Here is a 21,253-nt window from a genome sequence, read left to right on the forward strand (position 1 = left end):
GATTTCCTTATATGAACTGTAACTCAGTAAAATCTTTGGAATTGTTGCATGTGGCGTTTATATTTGGTTCACTGTAATATCATATTATGTATCATTGTAACTAGTAGACATCAGGGAACACATCACTTTTCTATAAACGGTATAAAAGTATAAATGGTAACTTTGTATTTAATACACCACTTTGAAAGTGAAATTATCAACATTTTACTGTTATTTCTGATGGTTTTTCATCATTGTTGCGATCATCAAGGTAAAAACAAAGAACATATGGTTTTGGTTGTTGATGCAATGTGTTCTTCAAACCAATACAAACATTGTAAGCTATTTTGGGGCAATGTAGACCTAACACAGGGGAAGCCATGACCTACAGGAGGCGCTACAGTCTGACACAAAGCTTTGCTGAAATGGCACTATTTCAGGTTTTGTTCAACGCTAAATATTATACAAGTCTGCCAATTTTCACACTTCTATACCAAATCGAACAATATGGTCTTTTTTGGGAGCTTATCTACTGGAGTATGTACTTGAAACTTATTCAGAAAATCTCTGAAACTACCCCAGAGCTCCTTGATGGATGACAATGACATTGATGTAATGGCAACCCCCCCAAAAAAAAAAAAAAATCTGTTTGATAAGTACCTGTTAAGACATTGTCTGTTTGTCCCCTGAATATTACAGAGGAGTATGTTTATCTAGTGCAAGTTTTCCCTGCAAACACACACAGCTTTGTGGCAGAACTAATTACTGTGGGATTAACGTGAGCAGACAAATACCTTAGGGAGGAAAGTAATTAAGCAGAGGGCTGTGGACACTGGACACACTCACAGGGCAACTGGACGCTTCCTAGAACCATATGATTGGCTCTTATGTCTCCGCAATTAGTTTTATTTGACACCAGAAAGGAGAGGGCATCAGAGTAAAGGAGAGGAAGAAAGGGAACTGTCCTCCAGTGGAGAGAGAGAGAGAGAGAGAGTGATGCAGCACTGATGAGCACAGCAGCACAGTGCTTCCTGTTGTTGCAGCCTAAAAACACAGTGACCTTCAGAATGTCGTAACATACACACACGTTTCCTTTTGGTGCCTGCATCCATCCCCTTCCCTGACTCCCCCACCTCCAACCTCCCCCCTCCCACTGGACTCTCGACCCTCCTCCTCAGACTCTCAACACATCTTGGTCTCTCTCAACTCCCCTCTTCTCACTTCCTCCCCCTTTCCATTTGGACAGCCCTTGACAGCAGGGCTCTGAGTGGACCTCCTCTCTGCCAGCTCCTGTCACTGTCACTTTAGTGGGAATGTGTGGCAAGGGAGCACTCGGAACTCAAAAAGTGCCATCTCCTTTCAGCTTTTAGAGTGCCCCACTTTCAACAGGCTGGCATCGACTGGCCACAAGACCATATCGACCAGTTTTGCCTCTCTGCCACCCAAAGCCATACGTTTCAGGAGAAAGTTCTGGTCTGCTCTCTCGTCTGAAATAGTACTATGATGATGTTTGTCAGAGTTTAAGATATTGATTTTTGTGATGTGAAATGGTCTTGGTTTGTACAATAGTTTGTGGCAGTGATTTCATTTTTTCAATAACACACTGATGTTTTCCAACCCAAGATTCCTCACGTGTGCATGTGTGCTTGGTTTTACTATCCTTCTGGTGACCAGAAGTCCTCACAAGGATAGTAAAACAAGGAACATTTTACTACTTTATTTATACGAATCTTTAGGGGTGTTAATAATTTTTGCCCCCTACCTTTTTGAGAAAAAAAGTATTACCTGTTACACAAAATATCTTTCTCTGAGCAATTGTATTAGGATAAAATAATACAATTTCCAAATTTTTAGCTCAGTATTTGAATTGTTTATTTTATACAGTCATTATTTCTCATCTTTATCAAGGGTGTCAATCATTTCAGACCCTACTGTACATGTAATGTCATTGTGTTCTGTTGGATATTGTGGGCAGATACACTACCATTCAAACGTTTGGACACACCTACTCATTCAAGGGTTTTTCTATAATTTTACATTGTAGAATAATAGTGAAGACATCAAAACTATGAAATAACACATATGGAATCATGTAGTAACCAAAAAAGTATTAAACAAATCAAAGTATATTTTATATTTGAGAATCTTCAAATAGCCACCCTTTGCCTTGATGACAGCTTTGCACACTCTTGGCATTCTCTCAACCAGCTTCACCTGGAATGCCTTTCCAACAGTCTTGAAGGAGTTCCCACATATGCTGAACGCTTGTTGGCTGCTTTTCCTTCACTCTTGCGGTCCGACTCATCCCAAACCATTTCAATTGGGTTGAGGACGGGGGATTGTGGAGGCCAGGTCATGTGATGCAGCACTCCATCACTCTCCTTCTTGGTAAAATAGCCCTTACACAGCCTGGAGGTGTATTGGGTCATTGTCCTGTTGAAAAACAAATGATAGTCCCACTAAGCCCAAACCAGATGGGATGGCGTATCGCTGTAGAATGCTGTGGTAGCCATGCTGGTTAAGTGTGCCTTGAATTCTAAATAAATCACAGACAGTGTCACCAGCAAAGCACCCCCACATCACAACACCTCCTCCTCCATGCTTTACGGTGGGAAATACACATGCGGAGATCATCCGTTCACCCACACCGCGTCTCACAAAGACACAGCGGTTGGAACCCAAAATCTCCAATTTGGACTCCAGACCAACGGACACATTTCCACCGGTCTAATGTCCATTGCTCGTGTTTCTTGGACCAAGCAGGTCTCTTCTTCTTATTGGTGTCCTTTAGTAGTGGTTTCTTTGCAGCAATTCGACCATGCAGGCCTGATTCACACAGTCTCCTCTGAACAGTTGATGTTGAGATGTGTCTGTTACTTGAACTCTGTGAAGCATTTATTTGGGCTGCAATTTCTGAGGCTGGTAACTAATGAACTTATCCTCTGCAGCAGAGGTAACTCTGGGTCTTCCATTCTTGTGGCGGTCCTCATGAGAGCCAGTTTCATCATAGCACTTAATGGTTTTTGCGACTGCACTTGAAGAAAATTTCAAAGTTCTTGAAATGTTCCGTATTGACTGACCATCATGTCTTAAAGTAATGATGGACTGTCGTTTCTCTTTGCTTATTTGAGCTGTTCTTGCCATAATATGGACTTGGTCTTTTACCAAATAGGGCTATCTTCTGTATACACCCCGTACCTTGTCACAACACAACTGATTGGCTCATTTACATTTACATTTTAGTCATTTAGCAGACGCTCTTATCCAGAGCGACTTACAGGAGCAATTAGGGTTAAGTGCCTTGCTCAAGGGCACATTTACGTCATTTAGCAGACGCTCTTATCCAGAGCGACTACAAATTGGTGCATTCACCCTATAGCCAGTGGGATAACCACTTTACAATTATACTTTTTTTTTTTTTGGGGGGGGGGGATTAAGAAGGAAAAAATGTCCACAAATTAACTTTTAAGAAGGCACACCTGTTAATTGAAATGCATTCCAGGTGATTACCTCATGAAGCTGGTTGATAGAATGCCAAGAGTGTGCAAAGCTGTCATCAAGGCAAAGGGTGGCTATTTGAAGAATATCAAATATAAAATATATTTTGATTTGTTTAACACTTTTTTGGTTACTACATGATTCCATGTGTTATTTCATAGCTTTGATGTCTTCACTGTTATTATACAATGTAGAAAATAGTAAAAATAAAGAAAGGAATGAGTAGGTGTGTCCAAACGTTTCACTGGTACTGTATATTCACCGGTCACCACAACAAAAAAGGCTATTTTAGGCTTAGGGGTTAGGTTTAGGGGTTAGGGTTACACTTAGGGTTAGAATTAGGTTTAGGAGATAGGGTTAAGGTTAGGTTAAGTTTAGGGAAAATAGGATTTAGAATGGGAATCAATTGTTTGGTTCCAACAAGGATAATAAAACAAAGGTACGTGTGTGTGTGTGTTTATTGTGTGTTGAATACCTGTATACCGGCTGCATCTCTCGGGCAATGCCGATCACAGCTCCAGGAGGGAAGCGATCAAACTCCAGAAACAGCTCCCTGATGTTGCTCCTGTACTTCAGATCCAGGTCCAGCTGTACAATGCACTGCAGATCTGAAACAAAGCGTTAAATACATTTTTACTCAGAAATTAAAATGTCTTGCTAGCACCCCTTGAGTAGCAGATTACTTTGGCTATACATCATATCAGCCAAGACTATCGGCTATGAAATGATTCTGATTATCGTCCGATACCAAATATGTTTTTAGCCATCATCTGATACCGATATGAAGGCTGATATCGTGCATCGCTAATTATAGCGCTGATGTAGGCCCCGTTTCTGGGTAGCTACCACCGGTCAATAGCCAGTAGGGCTGGGAATTGCCAGGGATCTCATGGTATTACCACAATACTTAGGTGCCGATACGATATGTATTGCGATTCTCATGATTCTTTATGTATTACGATTCGATACTGTGATTTTATTACTATTTCATGTTCCAAACATATTGCTCACCATATGTCTGCTGCAGAGGGACAAGAGAGAGCAATGAGAAGATTAGTTTTGATCAGTCATGGAAATAAAAGTGCTGAAAACAAATTATCTCCCTATTTAAAAAGAAGATGTAGAACAAGCTATGAAAGAAACATATTGGAGTTTTGGTACAGGTACAGCCAACTAGCCCAAAAATAATATTGCGACAGTCAAAACAATAGATTTTACATTTACATTTTAGTCATTTAGCAGACGCTCTTATTCAGAGCGACTTACGACTTATTTTTGACAATACGTTATATCGTCAAAAATAATATCCCGATACATAACTGTATCGATTTTTCCCCCATCACTAATAGCCAGGAAGCAGCACTCTGTGGACACAGTCACCCCAGGAAATACAGACTCATCTGTTCATTGTTCCATCTTCCTGTGTTTTGCTGATTGGCATGGCAGTGAAAGGTTAGGAAATACTTAAGGTGCTGGACTGCTGTGCAATGGACAACAGAGCAGTATCAATCGGTGTCAATCTGAAAACCATGCATTGGGTCTTGGCATCTCGAACTGCTAAAATGTTACAGCGACTCTAAAGATGTCACTCACAACTTTGTATATTGTACAATACAGTTAACAAGTGTTATAGAAAATAGTAACCTTAAAGTCCAAAAAACTGATCTAGACCACGTACGCAGATGGTCCAAAAACCCAATCTAGTAGTCCAAGAAAGTGATCTCAGTGTGCCCCCTGATGGTTCAAGAAAGTTATCTGGGGGTCCAAGAAGTGTGAATTGCTAACCAACCTCCAAGAAAGAAATCCAGGTACAAGAAGAAGTCCCAAATCTAGCTGGGTGTCCAGGTGGTGCAATCATTTGGCACTCAATGATTTTTCATGGGAAAACCACATGATCTATTGGTTCGAACAGTGGTGTAGTACAATTTGTTTAGGTGAGGGAGCAAAAAAAAAATATATATATTTCCTCAAAGTTTGTACCGACAGATGTAGTGAGAGAATCTGAAATGGTCTAACCACATGGACACAGTGGTGAAGAAGGCACGACAGCGACTCGTCAACCTCAGGATGCTGAAGAAATTCGGCCTGTCCCCTAGGGCCCTCACAGTGTTCTACAGGAGCACCATCGAGAGCATACTGTCAGGCTGCATCACAGCCTGGTACAGCAACTCCACCGCCGCAGACGGCAAGGCGCTTCAGAAGGTGATACATGCAGCCGAAATGCACCATTGGGTGCACACTGCCTGCCCTACAGGACACCTACAACACCAGGTGTCGCAGGAAGGCCAAGAAGATCATCAGGGACCCCAAGCACCCAAGCCATGCCCTGTTCTCCCTGCTTCAATCACTCAGATGCGGGCAGTACAGGAGCATCATGGCAAAAACTGGAAGACTGGCCAATAGTTTCAGACCATCAGGCTGCTGAATAGCCACCACTAGTCAGCGACCTACTCCCCCCTGCTACTCCCCCTATGGACATTTCCCCCCCTGCTACTCCACCTATGGACATTTCCCCATCACACCCCCTCAACAGTCTTTACTCTGACTCCACCCCAATGGACATTTATTCATCACTGCTACAGTTATGATGTATATAGTGCTATTTACATTTATATTGTTGTTGTTTTTTATTACAATTTTCATTATTTTAATTCACTTTGCCTGCATGTTGGAGCTCGGAGCCTAAGATTTTCACTGTACCCTGCAATCACACCTGCAACCCTGTACATGTGACTATTAAACACTGAATCTCTGAATCTGAAAAGTGAGCACAGAGCGCTTCAAAGTTGGACCATACTGCACACACTGTGCAGAAAAAGCATGTTCCCAATACGTGTCCTATTTTTGACACTTGTTGCTGAAGTTTGGCAGCACAATCAGCGAGTTGGTTCTGGTTTTGGGGAGATCGAATGTATACAGTGTACAATTTGTTCATAAAGATATGGAAGTGGTTCACACCACCAACCTCTGACACTACGTCCCCTACTGCCAGTTCAAGTCTATGGTTTAGACAGTGCCACACAACAAGGTTGGGATAGTGCTGGGAGAGCCTGCGTGCAACGCCTGATTTCTTCCCAAGCATGACACTGGCACCATCACTTGCAAAGTGTTTCTTCACACAATCGTTGTTGAATCCGTGACCACACAAGCATCCTAACAAATGTTACAGAGTCTCTGCCTTTTGGTTGGGAAGCTCGATAAGATCAAGACTAAATCTGGGTCACGGGTCTTGTCGGTTTTACATTTGAGATAAACTATCAACTTAGTTTTGCTGCTAAGGCTAGTAGACTTGTTATTAGTATTGTGCATATCAAAGGCTATATGGTCAATTATTCTATATACAGTGGGGAAAAAAAGTATTTAGTCAGCCACCAATTGTGCAAGTTCTCCCACTTAAAAAGATGAGAGAGGCCTGTCATTTTCATCATAGGTACACGTCAACTATGACAGACAAAATTAGAAAAAAAAATCCAGAAAATCACATTGTAGGATTTTTAATGAATTTATTGGCATATGATGGTGGAAAATAAGTATTTGGTCAATAACAAAAGTTTCTCAATACTTTGTTATATACCCTTTGTTGGCAATGACACAGGTCAAACGTTTTCTGTAAGTCTTCACAAGGTTTTCACACACTGTTGCTGGTATTTTGGCCCATTCCTCCATGCAGATCTCCTCTAGAGCAGTGATGTTTTGGGGCTGTCGCTGGGCAACACAGACTTTCAACTCCCTCCAAAGATTTTCTATGGGGTTGAGATCTGGAGACTGGCTAGGCCACTCCAGGACCTTGAAATGCTTCTTACGAAGCCACTCCTTCGTTGCCCGGGCGGTGTGTTTGGGATCATTGTCATGCTGAAAGACCCAGCCACGTTTCATCTTCAATGCCCTTGCTGATGGAAGGAGGGTTTCACTCAAAAATCTCACGATACATGGCCCCATTCATTCTTTCCTTTACACGGATCAGTCGTCCTGGTCCCTTTGCAGAAAAACAGACCCAAAGCATGATGTTTCCAACCCCATGCTTCACAGTAGGTATGGTGTTCTTTGGATGCAACTCAGCATTCTTTGTCCTCCAAACATGACGAGTTGAGTTTTTACCAAAAAAGTTATATTTTGGTTTCATCTGACCATATGACATTCTCCCAATCCTCTTCTGGATCATCCAAATGCACTTCAGACGGGCCTGGACATGTACTGGCTTAAGCAGGGGGACACGTCTCGCACTACAGGATTTGAGTCCCTGGCGGCGTAGTGTGTTACTGATGGTTGGCTTTGTTACTTTGGTCCCAGCTCTCAGCAGGTCATTCACTAGGTCCCCCCGTGTGGTTCTGGGATTTTTGCTCACCGTTCTTGTGATCATTTTGACCCCACGGGGTGAGATCTTGCATGGAGCCCCAGATCGAGGGAGATTATCAGTGGTCTTGTATGTCTTCCATTTCCTAATAATTGCTCCCACAGTTGATTTCTTCAAACCAAGCTGCTTACCTGTTGCAGATTCAGTCTTCCCAGCCTGGTGCAGGTCTACAATTTTGTTTTTGGTGTCCTTTGAAAGCTCTTTGGTCTTGGCCATTGTGAAGTTTGGAGTGTGACTGTTTGAGGTTGTGGACAGGTGTCTTTTATACTGATAACAAGTTCAAACAGGTGCCATTAATACAGGTAACGAGTGGAGGACAGAGGAGCCTCTTAAAGAAGAAGTTACAGGTCTGTGAGAGCCAGAAATCTTGCTTGTTTGTAGGTGACCAAATACTTATTTTCCACCATAATTTGCAAATAAATTCATTAAAAATCCTACAATGGGATTTTCTGGATTTTTTTTTCTCAATTTGTCTGTCATAGTTGACGTGTACCTATGATGAAAATTACAGGCCTCTCTCATCTTTTTAAGTGGGAGAACTTGCACAATTGGTGGCTGACTAAATACTTTTTTGCCCCACTGTATATACAGTGAGGGAAAAAAGTATTTGATCCCCTGCTGATTTTGTACGTTTGCCCACTGACAAAGACATGATCAGTCTATAATTTTAATGGTAGGTTTATTTGAACAGTGAGAGACAGAATAACAACAACAAAAATCCAGAAAACCGCATGTCAAAAATGTTATAAATTGATTTGCATTTTAATGAGGGAAATAATTATTTCACCCCTCTGCAAAACATGACTTAGTACTTGGTGGCAAAACCCTTGTTGGCAATCACAGAGGTCAGACGTTTCTTGTAGTTGGCCACCAGGTTTGCACACATCTCAGGAGGGATTTTGTTCCACTCCTCTTTGCAGATCTTCTCCAAGTCATTAAGGTTTTGAGGCTGACGTTTGGCAACTCGAACCTTCAGCTCCCTCCACAGATTTTCAATGGGATTAAGGTCTGGAGACTGCCTAGGCCACTCCAGGACCTTAATGTGCTTCTTCTTGAGCCACTCCTTTGTCGCCTTGGCCGTGTGTTTTGGGTCATTGTCATGCTGGAATACCCATCCACTACCCATTTTCAATGCCCTGGCTGAGGGAAGGAGGTTCTCACCCAAGATTTGACGGTACATGGCCCTGTCCATCGTCCCTTTGATGCGGTGAAGTTGTCCTGTCCCCTTAGCAGAAAAACACCCCCAAAGCATAATGTTTCCACCTCCATGTTTGACGGTGGGGATGGTGTTCTTGGGGTCATAGGCAGCATTCCTCCTCCTCCAAACACGGCGAGTTGAGTTGATGCCAAAGAGCTCGATTTTGGTCTCATCTGACCACAACACTTTCACCCAGTTCTCCTCTGAATCATTCAGATGTTCATTGGCAAACTTCAGACGGCCCTGTATATGTGCTTTATTGAGCAGGGGGACCTTGCGGGCGTTGCAGGATTTCAGTCCTTCACGGCGTAGTGTGTTATCAATTGTTTTTGGTGACTATGGTCCCAGCTGCCTTGAGATCATTGACAAGATCCTCCCGTGTAGTTCTGGGCTGATTCTCCTCATCGTTCTCATGATCATTGCAACTCCACGAGGTGAGATCTTGCATGGAGCCCCAGGCCGAGGAAGATTGACAGTTATTTTGTGTTTCTTCCATTTGCGAATAATCGCACCAACTGTTGTCACCTTCTCACCAAGCTGCTTGGCGATGGTCTTGTAACCCATTCCAGCCTTGTGTAGGTCTACAATCTTGTCCCTGACATCCTTGGAGAGCTCTTTGGTCTTGGCCATGGTGGAGAGTTTGGAATCTGATTGATTGATTGCTTCTGTGGACAGGTGTCTTTTATACAGGTAACAAACTGAGATTAGGAGCACTCCCTTTAAGAGTGTACTCCTAATCTCAGCTCGTTACCTGTATAAAAGACACCTGGGAGCCAGAAATCTTTCTGATTGAGAGGGGGTCGAATACTTATTTCCCTCATTAAAATGCAAATCAATTTATAACATTTTTGACATGCGTTTTTCTGGATTTTTTTGTTGTTATTCTGTCTCTCACTGTTCAAATAAACCTACCATTAAAATTATAGACTGATCATTTCTTTGTCAGTGGGCAAACGTACAAAATCAGCAGGGGATCAAAAACTTTTTTCCCCTCACTGTAGTATTTATTATACAGTGGGGAAAACAAGTATTTAGTCAGCCACCAACTGTGCAAGTTCTCCCACTTAAAAAGACGAGAAAGGCCTGTAATTTTCATCATAGGTACACGTCAACTATGACAGACAAATTGAGAATTTTTTTTCTAGAAAATCACATTGTAGGATTTTTTATGAATTTATTTGCAAATTTTGGTGGAAAATAAGTATTTGGTCACCTACAAACAAGCAAGATTTCTGGCTCTCACAGACCTGTAACAACTTCTTTAAGAGGCTCCTCTGTCCTCCACTCGTTACCTGTATTAATGGCACCTGTTTGAACTTGTTATCAGTATAAAATACACCTGTCCACAACCTCAAACAGTCACACTCCAAACTCCACTATGGCCAAGACCAAAGAGCTGTCAAAGGACACCAGAAACTAAATTGTAGACCTGCACCAGTCTGGGAAGACTGAATCTGCAATAGGTAAGCAGCTTGGTTTGAAGAAATCAACTGTGGGAGCAATTATTAGGAAAAGGAAGACATACAAGATCTCTGATAATCTCCCTCGATCTGGGGCTCCACGCAAGATCTCACCCTGTGGGGTCAAAATGATCACAAGAACGGTGAGCAAAAATCCCAGAACCACACGGGGGGACCTAGTGAATGACCTGCAGAGAGCTGGGACCAAAGTAACAAAGCCTACCATCAGTAACACACTACGCCGCCAGGGACTCAAATCCTGCAGTGCCAGACGTGTCCCCCTGCTTAAGCCAGTACATGTCCAGGCCCGTCTGAAGTTTGCTAGAGTGCATTTGCATGATCCAGAAGAGGATTGGGAGAATGTCATATGGTCAGATGAAACCAAAATATAACTTTTTGGTAAAAACTCAACTCGTCGTGTTTGGAGGACAAAGAATGCTGAGTTGCATCCAAAGAACAACATACCTACTGTGAAGCATGGGGGTGGAAACATCATGCTTTGGGGCTGTTTTTCTGCAAAGGGACCAGGACGACTGATCCGTGTAAAGGAAAGAATGAATGGGGCCATGTATCGTGAGATTTTGAGTGAAAACCTCCTTCCATCAGCAAGGGCATTGAAGATGAAACGTGGCTGGGTCTTTCAGCATGACAATGATCCCAAACACACTGCCCGGGCAACGAAGGAGTGGCTTCGTAAGAAGCATTTCAAGGTCCTGGAGTGGCCTAGCCAGTCTCCAGATCTCAACCCCATAGAAAATCTTTGGAGGGGAGTTGAAAGTCCGTGTTGCCCAGCGACAGCCCCAAAACATCACTGCTCTAGAGGAGATCTGCATGGAGGAATGGGCCAAAATACCAGCAACAGTGTGTGAAAACCTTGTGAAGACTTACAGAAAACGTTTGACCTGTGTCATTGCCAACAAAGGGTATATAACAAAGTATTGAGAAACGTTTGTTATTGACCAAATACTTATTTTACACCATAATTTGCAAAGAAATTCATTAAAAATCCTACAATGTGATTTTGAGTTTACAAAACATTAGGAACACCTGCTTTTTCCATGAACAGACTGACCAGGTGAATCCAGGTGAAAGCTATGATCCCTTATTGATGTCACCTGTTAAAGCCACTTCAATCAGTGTAGATGAAGGGGAGGAGACAGGTTAAAGAAGGTTTTTTAAGCCTTGAGACAATTGAGACATGGATTGTCTGTGTGTGCCATTCAGAGGGTGAATGGGCAAGACAGAAGATTTAAGTGCCTTTGAACGGGGTATGGTAGTAGGTGTCAGGTGCATCGTTTTGAGTGTGTCAAGCACTGCAACGGTGCTAGGTTTTTCACACTCAACAGTTTCCTGTGTATATCAAGAATGGTCCACCACCCAAAAGACATCCAGCCAACTTGACACAACTGTGGGAAGCCTTGTCAACATGGGCCAGCATCCCTGTGGAACGCTTTCGACACCTTGTAGAGTCCCATGCCCTGACAAATTGATGCTGTTCTGAGGGCAAAAGGGGTTGCAACTCAATATTAGGAAGATGTTCCTAATATTTTGTTCACTCAGTATATAATTTATAAGGCAACATACACTGTGTGGTTGTAAGCTTCCTGTTCATGTGGCTATAAGCGGCAGTTCCTTATTTCTAAAAAATACAATAAAGTTATTCAAGACTACCTCCTGACTCCCAGCCATATGTTTATTTGAGTATTTATGCACTCTCCCTTTAACGCCCTGTCTAACCAGCAGTATAATGGTGTGTTAACCCTGTCTAACGGTCCTCTGTAGCTCAGCTGGTAGAGCACGGCGCTTGTAACGCCAGGGTAGTGGGTTCGATCCCCGGGACCACCCATACACAAAAATTTATGCACGCATGACTGTAAGTCGCTTTGGATAAAAGCGTCTGCTAAATGGCTTATTATTATTATTATTATTATTTTCTGGAATTTTTTTTCTCATTTTGTCTGTCATAGTTGACGTGTACCTATGATGAATATTACAGGCCTCTCATCTTTTTAAGTGGGAGAACTTGCACAATTGGTGGCTGACTAAATACTTTTTTTCCCCACTGTACTATGGTCTATTATTTGAGCAGTGCTGTAATGGGAATCAGTCCATACCCAATGTCTACCCCATTGATGTTTTGCAGCTCAAGTAGATCAGAATAAGGCCTGTCCTTGTTGGCAAGATAGTAGGCTGACCTGAAAACAGCACAGGTGGCTTTCAGGTAGGATGCATTCATGCTGTCACACATATTTTCAAGAGTCTCCTCTTTATCGTGGTCAATGATTTGTTGTGCCTGTTCGTGCACTCTTGATTGCTTGTGTTGGATACATTTTTCACCGTGATTTCAGCTGTGCGATGCGATTTGACCCACTGACTTACTTTGTACAAAACGGCATTAGTTTAAAAAAGTTTCAACCCTTGAGACTTTGTGTGACATCTGCACATTTTGCAGCCCAGCTTATCTTCTTTACAATCTATTCATGGGTATGCCTCCTGTTTGTTCCTCCACATACTGTTTGTCCATACATCAGCGCATGGTAGCAGGCCTATTGGTGCCGTGGTGGTGGTACCAGCTGCAGGGAGCGGAGCTGTTCTGTCATCTGAGGGAACAGAGGTAGCTGAGGTGGTGGTGGGATTGGTAGCTGAGGACGTGTGATTGGGAACTGTCAGTGTTGCGGAGATCAGGCCTGGACCCGGAGACTGGGAGGGAGCCGTCAAGGTTGTGGTGGGGGCTGCCATGCTAGTAGCCAGGTCAGATGAGGAGGGAGCTGGATCAGGATCTTCACCTATGTCGACTTGCTGGCTGTTTGTGTTGTTGTCAGGCCTATTGGTGGTGGTAGTTGCTGCAGCTTTTGCAACAAACAAAAAAATTGCACCAATGCTTGTTTGTTTTGTCGCCATTATGTCTATGACAGCTAGCCAGCTGCCCAAAAATAAGCCTCTGCTAACCGTGCATGCTGAAAAGGGATAATGATGACGCAAATTTAAGGATTTGTTTTTTTACTTTCTGATTTATCAAAGTGGCCAAGCATCTGACGGGCCTCCGCAGTGCACACGTAGCCTACAGTTCATCATTCTCGCCACCGCCAGAGAGAAGACTGGGAAGAAACCACCATTTACCTACCTCTAGGCCGCTATACATATTTATCTGGTTTGTCATGCCATCGTTTTTCATGGAATTTTAGTGGTAATTAAATAACTTATTTATAATTTATCAGAATACATTTTCCAGAAATAGTTTTACCAGCTCCGTGTATTCTCAAATAGAAAAAAGTGAGGGAGAGCCGCTCCCCTGGGTGCGAGACCCATTTTCTGATTTCTAGACCATTCAGGGACTTATGCAAAAAAAATGTTAATTAGGGTAAGGGGTTTGACACCCATGACACTGAGTATCTATAACGCAAAGTAAGAACGGTGATGTGTCGGTGATGACCCCAACCCAGCTCACTGTTTTTTATGCATCAGCCAATATTATCTAGGCCTATCTACAGTACAAGCAATCGCTGCCTAAGTGTAGCAAGAAAAACGTGATTCCAGTTAACAATACTAACAAATAATAGAACAAGAAACAGTTTTCCAGCTTCTTGTGGTCAGACAGTGGCATGCACTGTAATCAAACGTGTCTCTGTCCCAATCTGACGGTTGAGGTCACAATGGAAAGGCCAAACCGAACTCGGGGCCCTGGCCTGGAGAGGCCAGACTGCACAGACAATGGGCCTGTATATGGAAAAAGGAAAACAAGTGTCCTAAACTAAGCCTGTTGAAACAAGAACAATGCTGGGTGACTGGGCTAGAGCAGAGCCTCCACGGAGACCTTGGCCAGAGAGATATTTTAGGGTCGGTCTCTGTCCAAACAAGCAGCGGAAACTGAACTCTGCAGAGTGTCAACCATTTTCTCCCCTGCTCTTTAAACAAGGAAGTCCCCCTCACAATGCCTTCATGTGTTGCGTTAGAAGAGGGAGATCGGTGGTGAGTCATGCCCGGCTAATGCTGACTTTGTTCGTTCTGAGGGGGCTTAAAACGGCCTGCTTTGGAACAGGGGAAAGCAGGAGTAGAGTATTTGTCTGATACATGATTGTGTTAAGCTATAATATAACCACATCAATCATAAAGGCCCACACAGGCAGAGTCACATTCACTCACACTCTCCCATCGCCGTTTCACTTTAACCGTCAATGACAGCAGGATGGCCTTTAAAACAAACTTAATTTTTACTTGAACTGCACAGATCAAATTCCCTATTAATACTGATAGGGAAATGCAGGGTGACATTTGACCATACCGGAGGAGCTGGAGGCTCTCTGGCCGGTGCCTCGGGGTAACGTTACAGTGCACGATAACAGAATGTTTGTGTTCGGCCAACTCAGATTAATTTCACCAGGCCGAGTTTACCCGGAGGGAGAGACCAATTCCCAAACCGGAGGGGTCACTGCAGGTTCACCGCCCCTGCCCACCTCCGGCGTCCAACCGAGCGTGCGGACCAGCAAAGACCGTCTCCACGGACCAGGTTTCAGCAGGCCATGATGGGGCAGGCAGGCTGGCTGCACAACACTGCTTTGTCTAAATCATGCCTTAAGGGAATGTTGTGTCTGAGGTGAAGTATGTGGCATTGAATGGGGGGCTTGGGTTTTGGGAGGGGGACATGGTCTTCTATTTTCCCATTTGCTTCTTTAAAAGAAAATATGTGAGGTGTGGTCATCACCTGATCTCCAGATCATGTAGGCCTATGCCTTATTTTGTCTGCAGTATCTTGTTGCTATGTACATTGTGGTCCTCTGTAGCTCAGCTGGTAGAGCACGGCGCTTGTAACGCCAAGGTAGTGGGTTCGATCCCCGGGACCACCCATACACAAAAAAAAAAAATGTATGCACGCATGACTGTAAGTCGCTTTGGATAAAAGCGTCTGCTAAATGGCATATTATTATTATTATTATTACATTGGTAATGAGTCAGTCCCTTTCATAACTTAATCCACTATCACCAACATAATCTACAAACACCTTGCCTCATTTTCCTCTCACTATGCTTCAGGCCAGCAATCTGCTGTGCCATTTTCAATTACTCATATTGAATAAAAATGGAATGGGTACCAAGACAAGCTTTATCCATCCCAGTTCTATCTATTTTTACACAGCGTAGTAGCTGTGGGCTGCATTGTCTGTCAGAGGTAAAGAGGCAGCGAGTGCATTACACTGTTGCTGCCCTGTCTGTAGTGTCTCAACCTCAAGATGACTGACAACAACAGCAACAGAGAACATTACTCAGGGCAGGGGTTCCCAAACTATTTCCACTCAGGCCCCCCTTCCAGCATTGGGGAACATCCCACGCCCCCCCTGCGCACCACGTCTATTTCTATGAGCACAAGCACTGTTCATGACAAACTGTTCACAACCCTCTTGTTGGCGGAGAGAAAATGTTGCAGTTTTAAAGCTCATTTTCCTCAAATTCTATACATTTGACTATGTCTTATGTGTATTCAAGTGAAATTTGAGTAACTTGAACATTACTACAAAATCTATGGGCTAAAAAACCTAGCTAAAAACATTAGCTGACATGGACTAGTTGATCTGGACATTTCTGACAAGTTATAAATAGCTCTCTAAAGTAATGACTGACATGACAAGAGGAATACTGATGACGCACTACCCAATCTCGAAATTTCACCTTTCCCATTCTACTATTACAACTTTCAACAGTAAGTTGAAAGATTGACAGTTCTTTAATTAAAAACCCTTTAGAACCCATAGAGGTCGTCAACGGTCTTTCTATGAATTCCTACAGCGGCCGCGAACTGCCTTGTTTTTCTAACAATAATATCTGTACCAATATCGCAAAATTAACTTGCTAACAACCTGTCGTATTCGTGTGGCTGTTGTCATCAGTCAGAAACAAGGTATGCTGTCATTTGACTTTTAAAAGGAAAAGAAAATCACTTAATTACTCAAAATGAAAGTGCTGAAGTGGCCACGACTTTTCATTGTGGAAGAAGCTGTACCTATGTTGGTTTGTGATACGGCTTCGGACACATCCTTGCACTTTGATGATGTCGATGTGAGTGAAATAAGTAAACAGCAGATATATGTTTGGTGTTTTTGATTGATGCTGTGAAACTTGGAGAATAGCTCTCAGATTAGCAAATCCTGTCATGATCACTTGGTTGGTACAGGTGAGCACATCAGAGGTGGAGCAGGAGCTTGAATGATTTCTCTCTGTCTCATGGAAATAGTTGCAGTGTTTAGCTGTAAATAGTCAGCTAACTAGTTGGTTGTTTTGTCTTGTTTCTACTGATTTAATTCATATGGAAACGGCCCAAGCTTGGAATGACGCCGGAGGAGATGGCTGCCGTTTTACGGGCTCCTAACCAATTGTGCTATTGTGTGTGTTTTATCACGTTATTTGTAACTTATTTTGTACATAATGTTTCTGCCACCATCTCTTATGACCAAAAAGAGCTTCTGGATATAAGGACAGCATTACTCACCTCGTACTGGACAAAGATTTTTTCTTTAACGAGTCGGACGCAAAGGATTTACTTCAGACACCCGACAAGGCCCAAATCCCCATCATTAGCATGAAGAAGAGACAGAGATATCGGGGACGTAGGTCGGGGTGCCTTGTAAGGATCCGACGGCGAGTGGGTCATCTGCCTCTACCATCAGTCCTATTAGCCAACGTAAAATCATTGGATCCGATCAAGAATATCCTACCAACTGGACATTAAAAACTGTAATATCTTATGTTTCACGGAGTCGTGGCTGAACGACGACATCGATAACATACAGCTGGCAGGGTTTTCGGTGCATCGGCAAGATAAAACAGCTGCCTCCAGTAAGACAAGGGGTGGCGGTCTGTGTAAATAACAGCTGGTGCACGAAATCTAATATTAAGGAAGTCTCAAGGTTTTGCTCGCCTGAGGTAGAGTATCTCATGATAAGCTGTAGACCACACTATTTACCAAGAGAGTTTTCATCTATATTTCTCGTAGCTTTCTATTTACCACTACAAACCGATGCTGGCACTAAGACCGCACTCAATGAGCTGTATAAGGCCATTAACAAACAGGAAAACGCTCATCCAGAGGCGGCGCGCCTAGTGGCGTTTTACCTCATTTCTACCAGCATGTTAAATGTGCAACCAGAGGGAAAATAAACTCTAGACCACCTTTACTCCACACACAGAGACGCGTACAAAGCTCTCCCTCACCCTCCATTTGGCAAATCTGACCATAATTCTATCCTCCTGATTCCTGCTTACAAGCAAAAACTAAAGCAGGATGTACCAGTGACTCGCTCAATACAGAAGTGGTCAGATGACGCAGATGCTAAGCTACAGGACTGTTTTGCTAGCACAGACTGGAATATGTTCCGGGATTCTTCCGATGGCATTGAGGAGTACACACATCAGTCACTGGCTTCATTAATAAGTGCATCGATGACGTCGTCCCCACAGTGACCGTACGTACATACCCCAACTAGAAGCCATGGATTACAGGCAAAATCCACACTGAGCTAAAGGGTAGAGCTGCCACTTTCAAGGAGCAGGACTCTAACCCGGAAGCTTATAAGAAATCCTGCCATGCCCCCCGACGAACCATCAAACAGGCAAAGCATCAATACAGGACTAAGAGTGAATCGTACTACACCGGCTCCGAGCTCGTCGGATGTGGCAGGGCTTGCAAACTATTACAGACTACAAAGGGAAGCACAGCCGCGAGCTGCCCAGTGACACGAGCCTACCAGACGAGCTAAATTACTTCTATGCTTGCGTCGAGGCAAGCAACACTGAAACATGCATGAGAGCATCAGCTGTTCCGGACGACTGTGTGATCACACTCTCCGTAGCCGATGTGAGTAAGACCTTTAAACAGGTCAACATTCACAAGGCCGCAGGGCCAAACCAGGACGTGTACTCCGAGCATGCGCTGACCAACTGGCAAGTGTTTTCACTGACATTTTCAACCTGTCCCTGACTGAGTCGGTAATACCAACATGTTTCAAGCAGACCACCATAGTCCCTGTGCCCATGAACACTAAGGTAACCTGCCTAAATGACTACCGACCCGTAGCACTCACGTCTGTAGCCATGAAGTGCTTTAAAAGGCTGGTCATGGCTCACAACACCGTCATCCCAGAAACCCTAGACCCACTCCAATTTGCATACCGCCCCAACAGATCCACAGATGATGCAATCTCTATTGCACTCCACACTGCCCTTTCCCACCTGGACAAAAGGAACACCTCCGTGAGAATGTTATTCATTGACTACAGCTCAGCGTTCCAACACCATAGTGCCTTTAAAACACTTCACTAAGCTAAGGACCCTGGGACTAAACACCTCCCTCTGCAACTGGATCCTGGACTTCCTGACGGGCCGCCCCCAGGTGGTAAGGGTAGGTAACAACACGCTGATCCTCAACACAGAAGCTCCTCAGGGGTGCGTGCTCAGTCCTCTCCTGTACTCCCTGGTCTCCCATGACTGCATGGCCAAGCACGACTCCAACACCATCATTAAGTTTGCTGACGACACAACAGTGGTAGGCCTGATCACCGACAACAATGAGACAGCCTATAGGGAGGAGGTCAGAGACATGGCCATGTGGTGCCATGATAACAACCTCTCCCTCAACGTGATCAAGACAAAAGGAGATGATTGTGGACTACAGGAAAAGGAGGACCGAGCACACCCCCATTCTCAACGACGGGGCTGTAGTGGAGCAAGTTGAGAGCTTCTTGGTGTCCACATCACCAACAAACTATCATGGTCCAAACACACCAAGACAGTCGTGAAGAGGGCACGACAAAGCCTATTTCCCCTCAGCAGACTGAAAACATTTGGCATGGGTCCTCAGATCCTCAAAAAGTTATACAGCTGCAACATCGAGAGCATCCTGACTGGTTGCATCACTGCTCGGCCTCCGACCGCAAGGCGCTACAGAGGGTAGTGCATACAGCCCAGTACATCACTGGGGCCTAGCTCCCTGCTATCCAGGACCTCTATACCATGCGGTGTCAGGAAGGCCCTAAAAATTGCCAAAGACTCCAGCCACCCTAGTCGTAGACTGTTCTCTCTGCTACCACACGGCAAGCGGTACCGGAGTGCCAAGTCTAGGTCCAAAAGGCTTCTTAACAGCTTCTACCTCCAAGCCATAAAACTCCTGAACAGCTAATCAAATGGCTACCCGGACTATTTTCATTCCCCCCCACCCCCTCTTTTACGCTGCTGCTACTCTCTGTTTATTATCTATGCATTCTCACTTTACCATGTACATATTACCTCAATTAAGCTGTGCCCCCGCACGTTGACTCTGTACCGGTACCCCCTGTATATAGCGTGCTACTGTTATTTTACTGCTGCTCTTTAATTATTTGTTATTTTTCAATTTTTTACTTAACAATTATTTTTCTCAAAACTGCATTGTTGGTTAAGGGCTTGTAAGTAAGCATTTCACTTTAAGGTCTACACCTGTTGTATTCGGCGCAGGTGACAAATACAATTTGATTTGATTTGAGGCTGCTTGCTATAGTTCGCTAGCTAGTCTGTCAGCCAAGAAAAGTTGTGTGGCAGTAGATTTGGTCTGCACTTGCGAAGCGTCAACCTCAGCTGTCACTTTCACTAGCAAGCCATACAGACAACCACCTAACTAGCCACCGAAATGGTGATTAGAGTAATTTGTGTTTCTGTTGGGCTTAGGTCATGGTTTGTCATGTTTGCTAGGTACAGATATTATTAGGCTATACATTGCTTCGTTTTTCTATTATTTGGCAGCTTAGCTGTTGTATTAGGATAGATGCTTGCGCAATGGCGCTCATATGTTATTACGTTGTAGTGATATTTGTTTACATAGCCAGCTAACAAGTTGCTTGTTTTGTCCTGTTTCTACCGATGCAATTAATTGTCCCACCTTCGTAACTAATCAGCTAACATTGGCGAACTCTGTAGTTGGTCTGTCAGGCAAGAAAACGAGCGTTGGAGGCAACATTGTGCTTCGCTCGCAACGCTGTCACACTTGATCCAGTCACTCCCTCCCTATAAAAGACAACCAGCTAACTATGCCCATCGAAATAGATGAAGAATGTTTCGGAACCTCTTTGGCTAAATTGCACAGTGTCATCTTTGTAATCTTTAACTTTCAACATCCTAAATAAACAACAGATGATATGTTGAATCTGTAAATCATTGTGCCACATACTTTGACTTCTTACCATCTATGAAAAGTAATCTGACCATGGGTCTTGAAGTGTGTGTATCCTATATAGCCTTTATGGTTATAATCTGACCCATCTATCTATGAACATATTCATGAACTTTTTGCGTAATCTACCCCGTCTGATTATCCATCAGTCTGCCATACATATGCACACGTGAACTGAAAAACAATCTGGCCACTAAGGACTTAATAAAATAATTGATTGATTTATTGAAAGTGCTGTATAGCATCATGATGATACTGTTTACTGTGTGTGTAATGGGAGGCGTGTAACTACCACACAATTTATTATGGAAACCCCTAAGAGGTGATTATTAGGAAGAGAGCATGTGTATGGTTGAGAAAAAGAGAGGAAGGAAGAGAGAGACTGTGTGATGATGTTCCTGACCAAAATTGTATCCTATCTGTTGTCTGCTCCTTTCCTTCCACTAGGTCAGTGAAAGCGTGGGAAGTGATGTGGAGACTCAGGGGTCAGCAGCAGAAGGCAAGGAGGAAGAGGAGTTGTAGATGATAGGAGGGATAGAGATGTGGAGGGAGGAGTAGAGGGAGAGGAGAGT

At 43.6% G+C, this 21,253-nt stretch overlaps 1 protein-coding gene across 1 annotated transcript in view; it reads right to left on the reverse strand.

The window, feature by feature from the left end:
- The window catches only part of xxylt1 (xyloside xylosyltransferase 1), an 83,635-nt gene that overhangs the window by 42,857 nt on the left and 19,525 nt on the right, over positions 1-21,253 (reverse strand). The window contains exon 4 of the mRNA XM_041839756.2: positions 3,953-4,085. Coding sequence (XP_041695690.1) covers positions 3,953-4,085 — 133 coding nt within the window. The remainder of the gene's footprint in view (positions 1-3,952; positions 4,086-21,253) is intronic.

Source organism: Coregonus clupeaformis, chromosome 20 (genome assembly GCF_020615455.1).
Source record: "Coregonus clupeaformis isolate EN_2021a chromosome 20, ASM2061545v1, whole genome shotgun sequence".
Classification (NCBI taxonomy): Eukaryota; Metazoa; Chordata; class Actinopteri; order Salmoniformes; family Salmonidae; genus Coregonus; species Coregonus clupeaformis.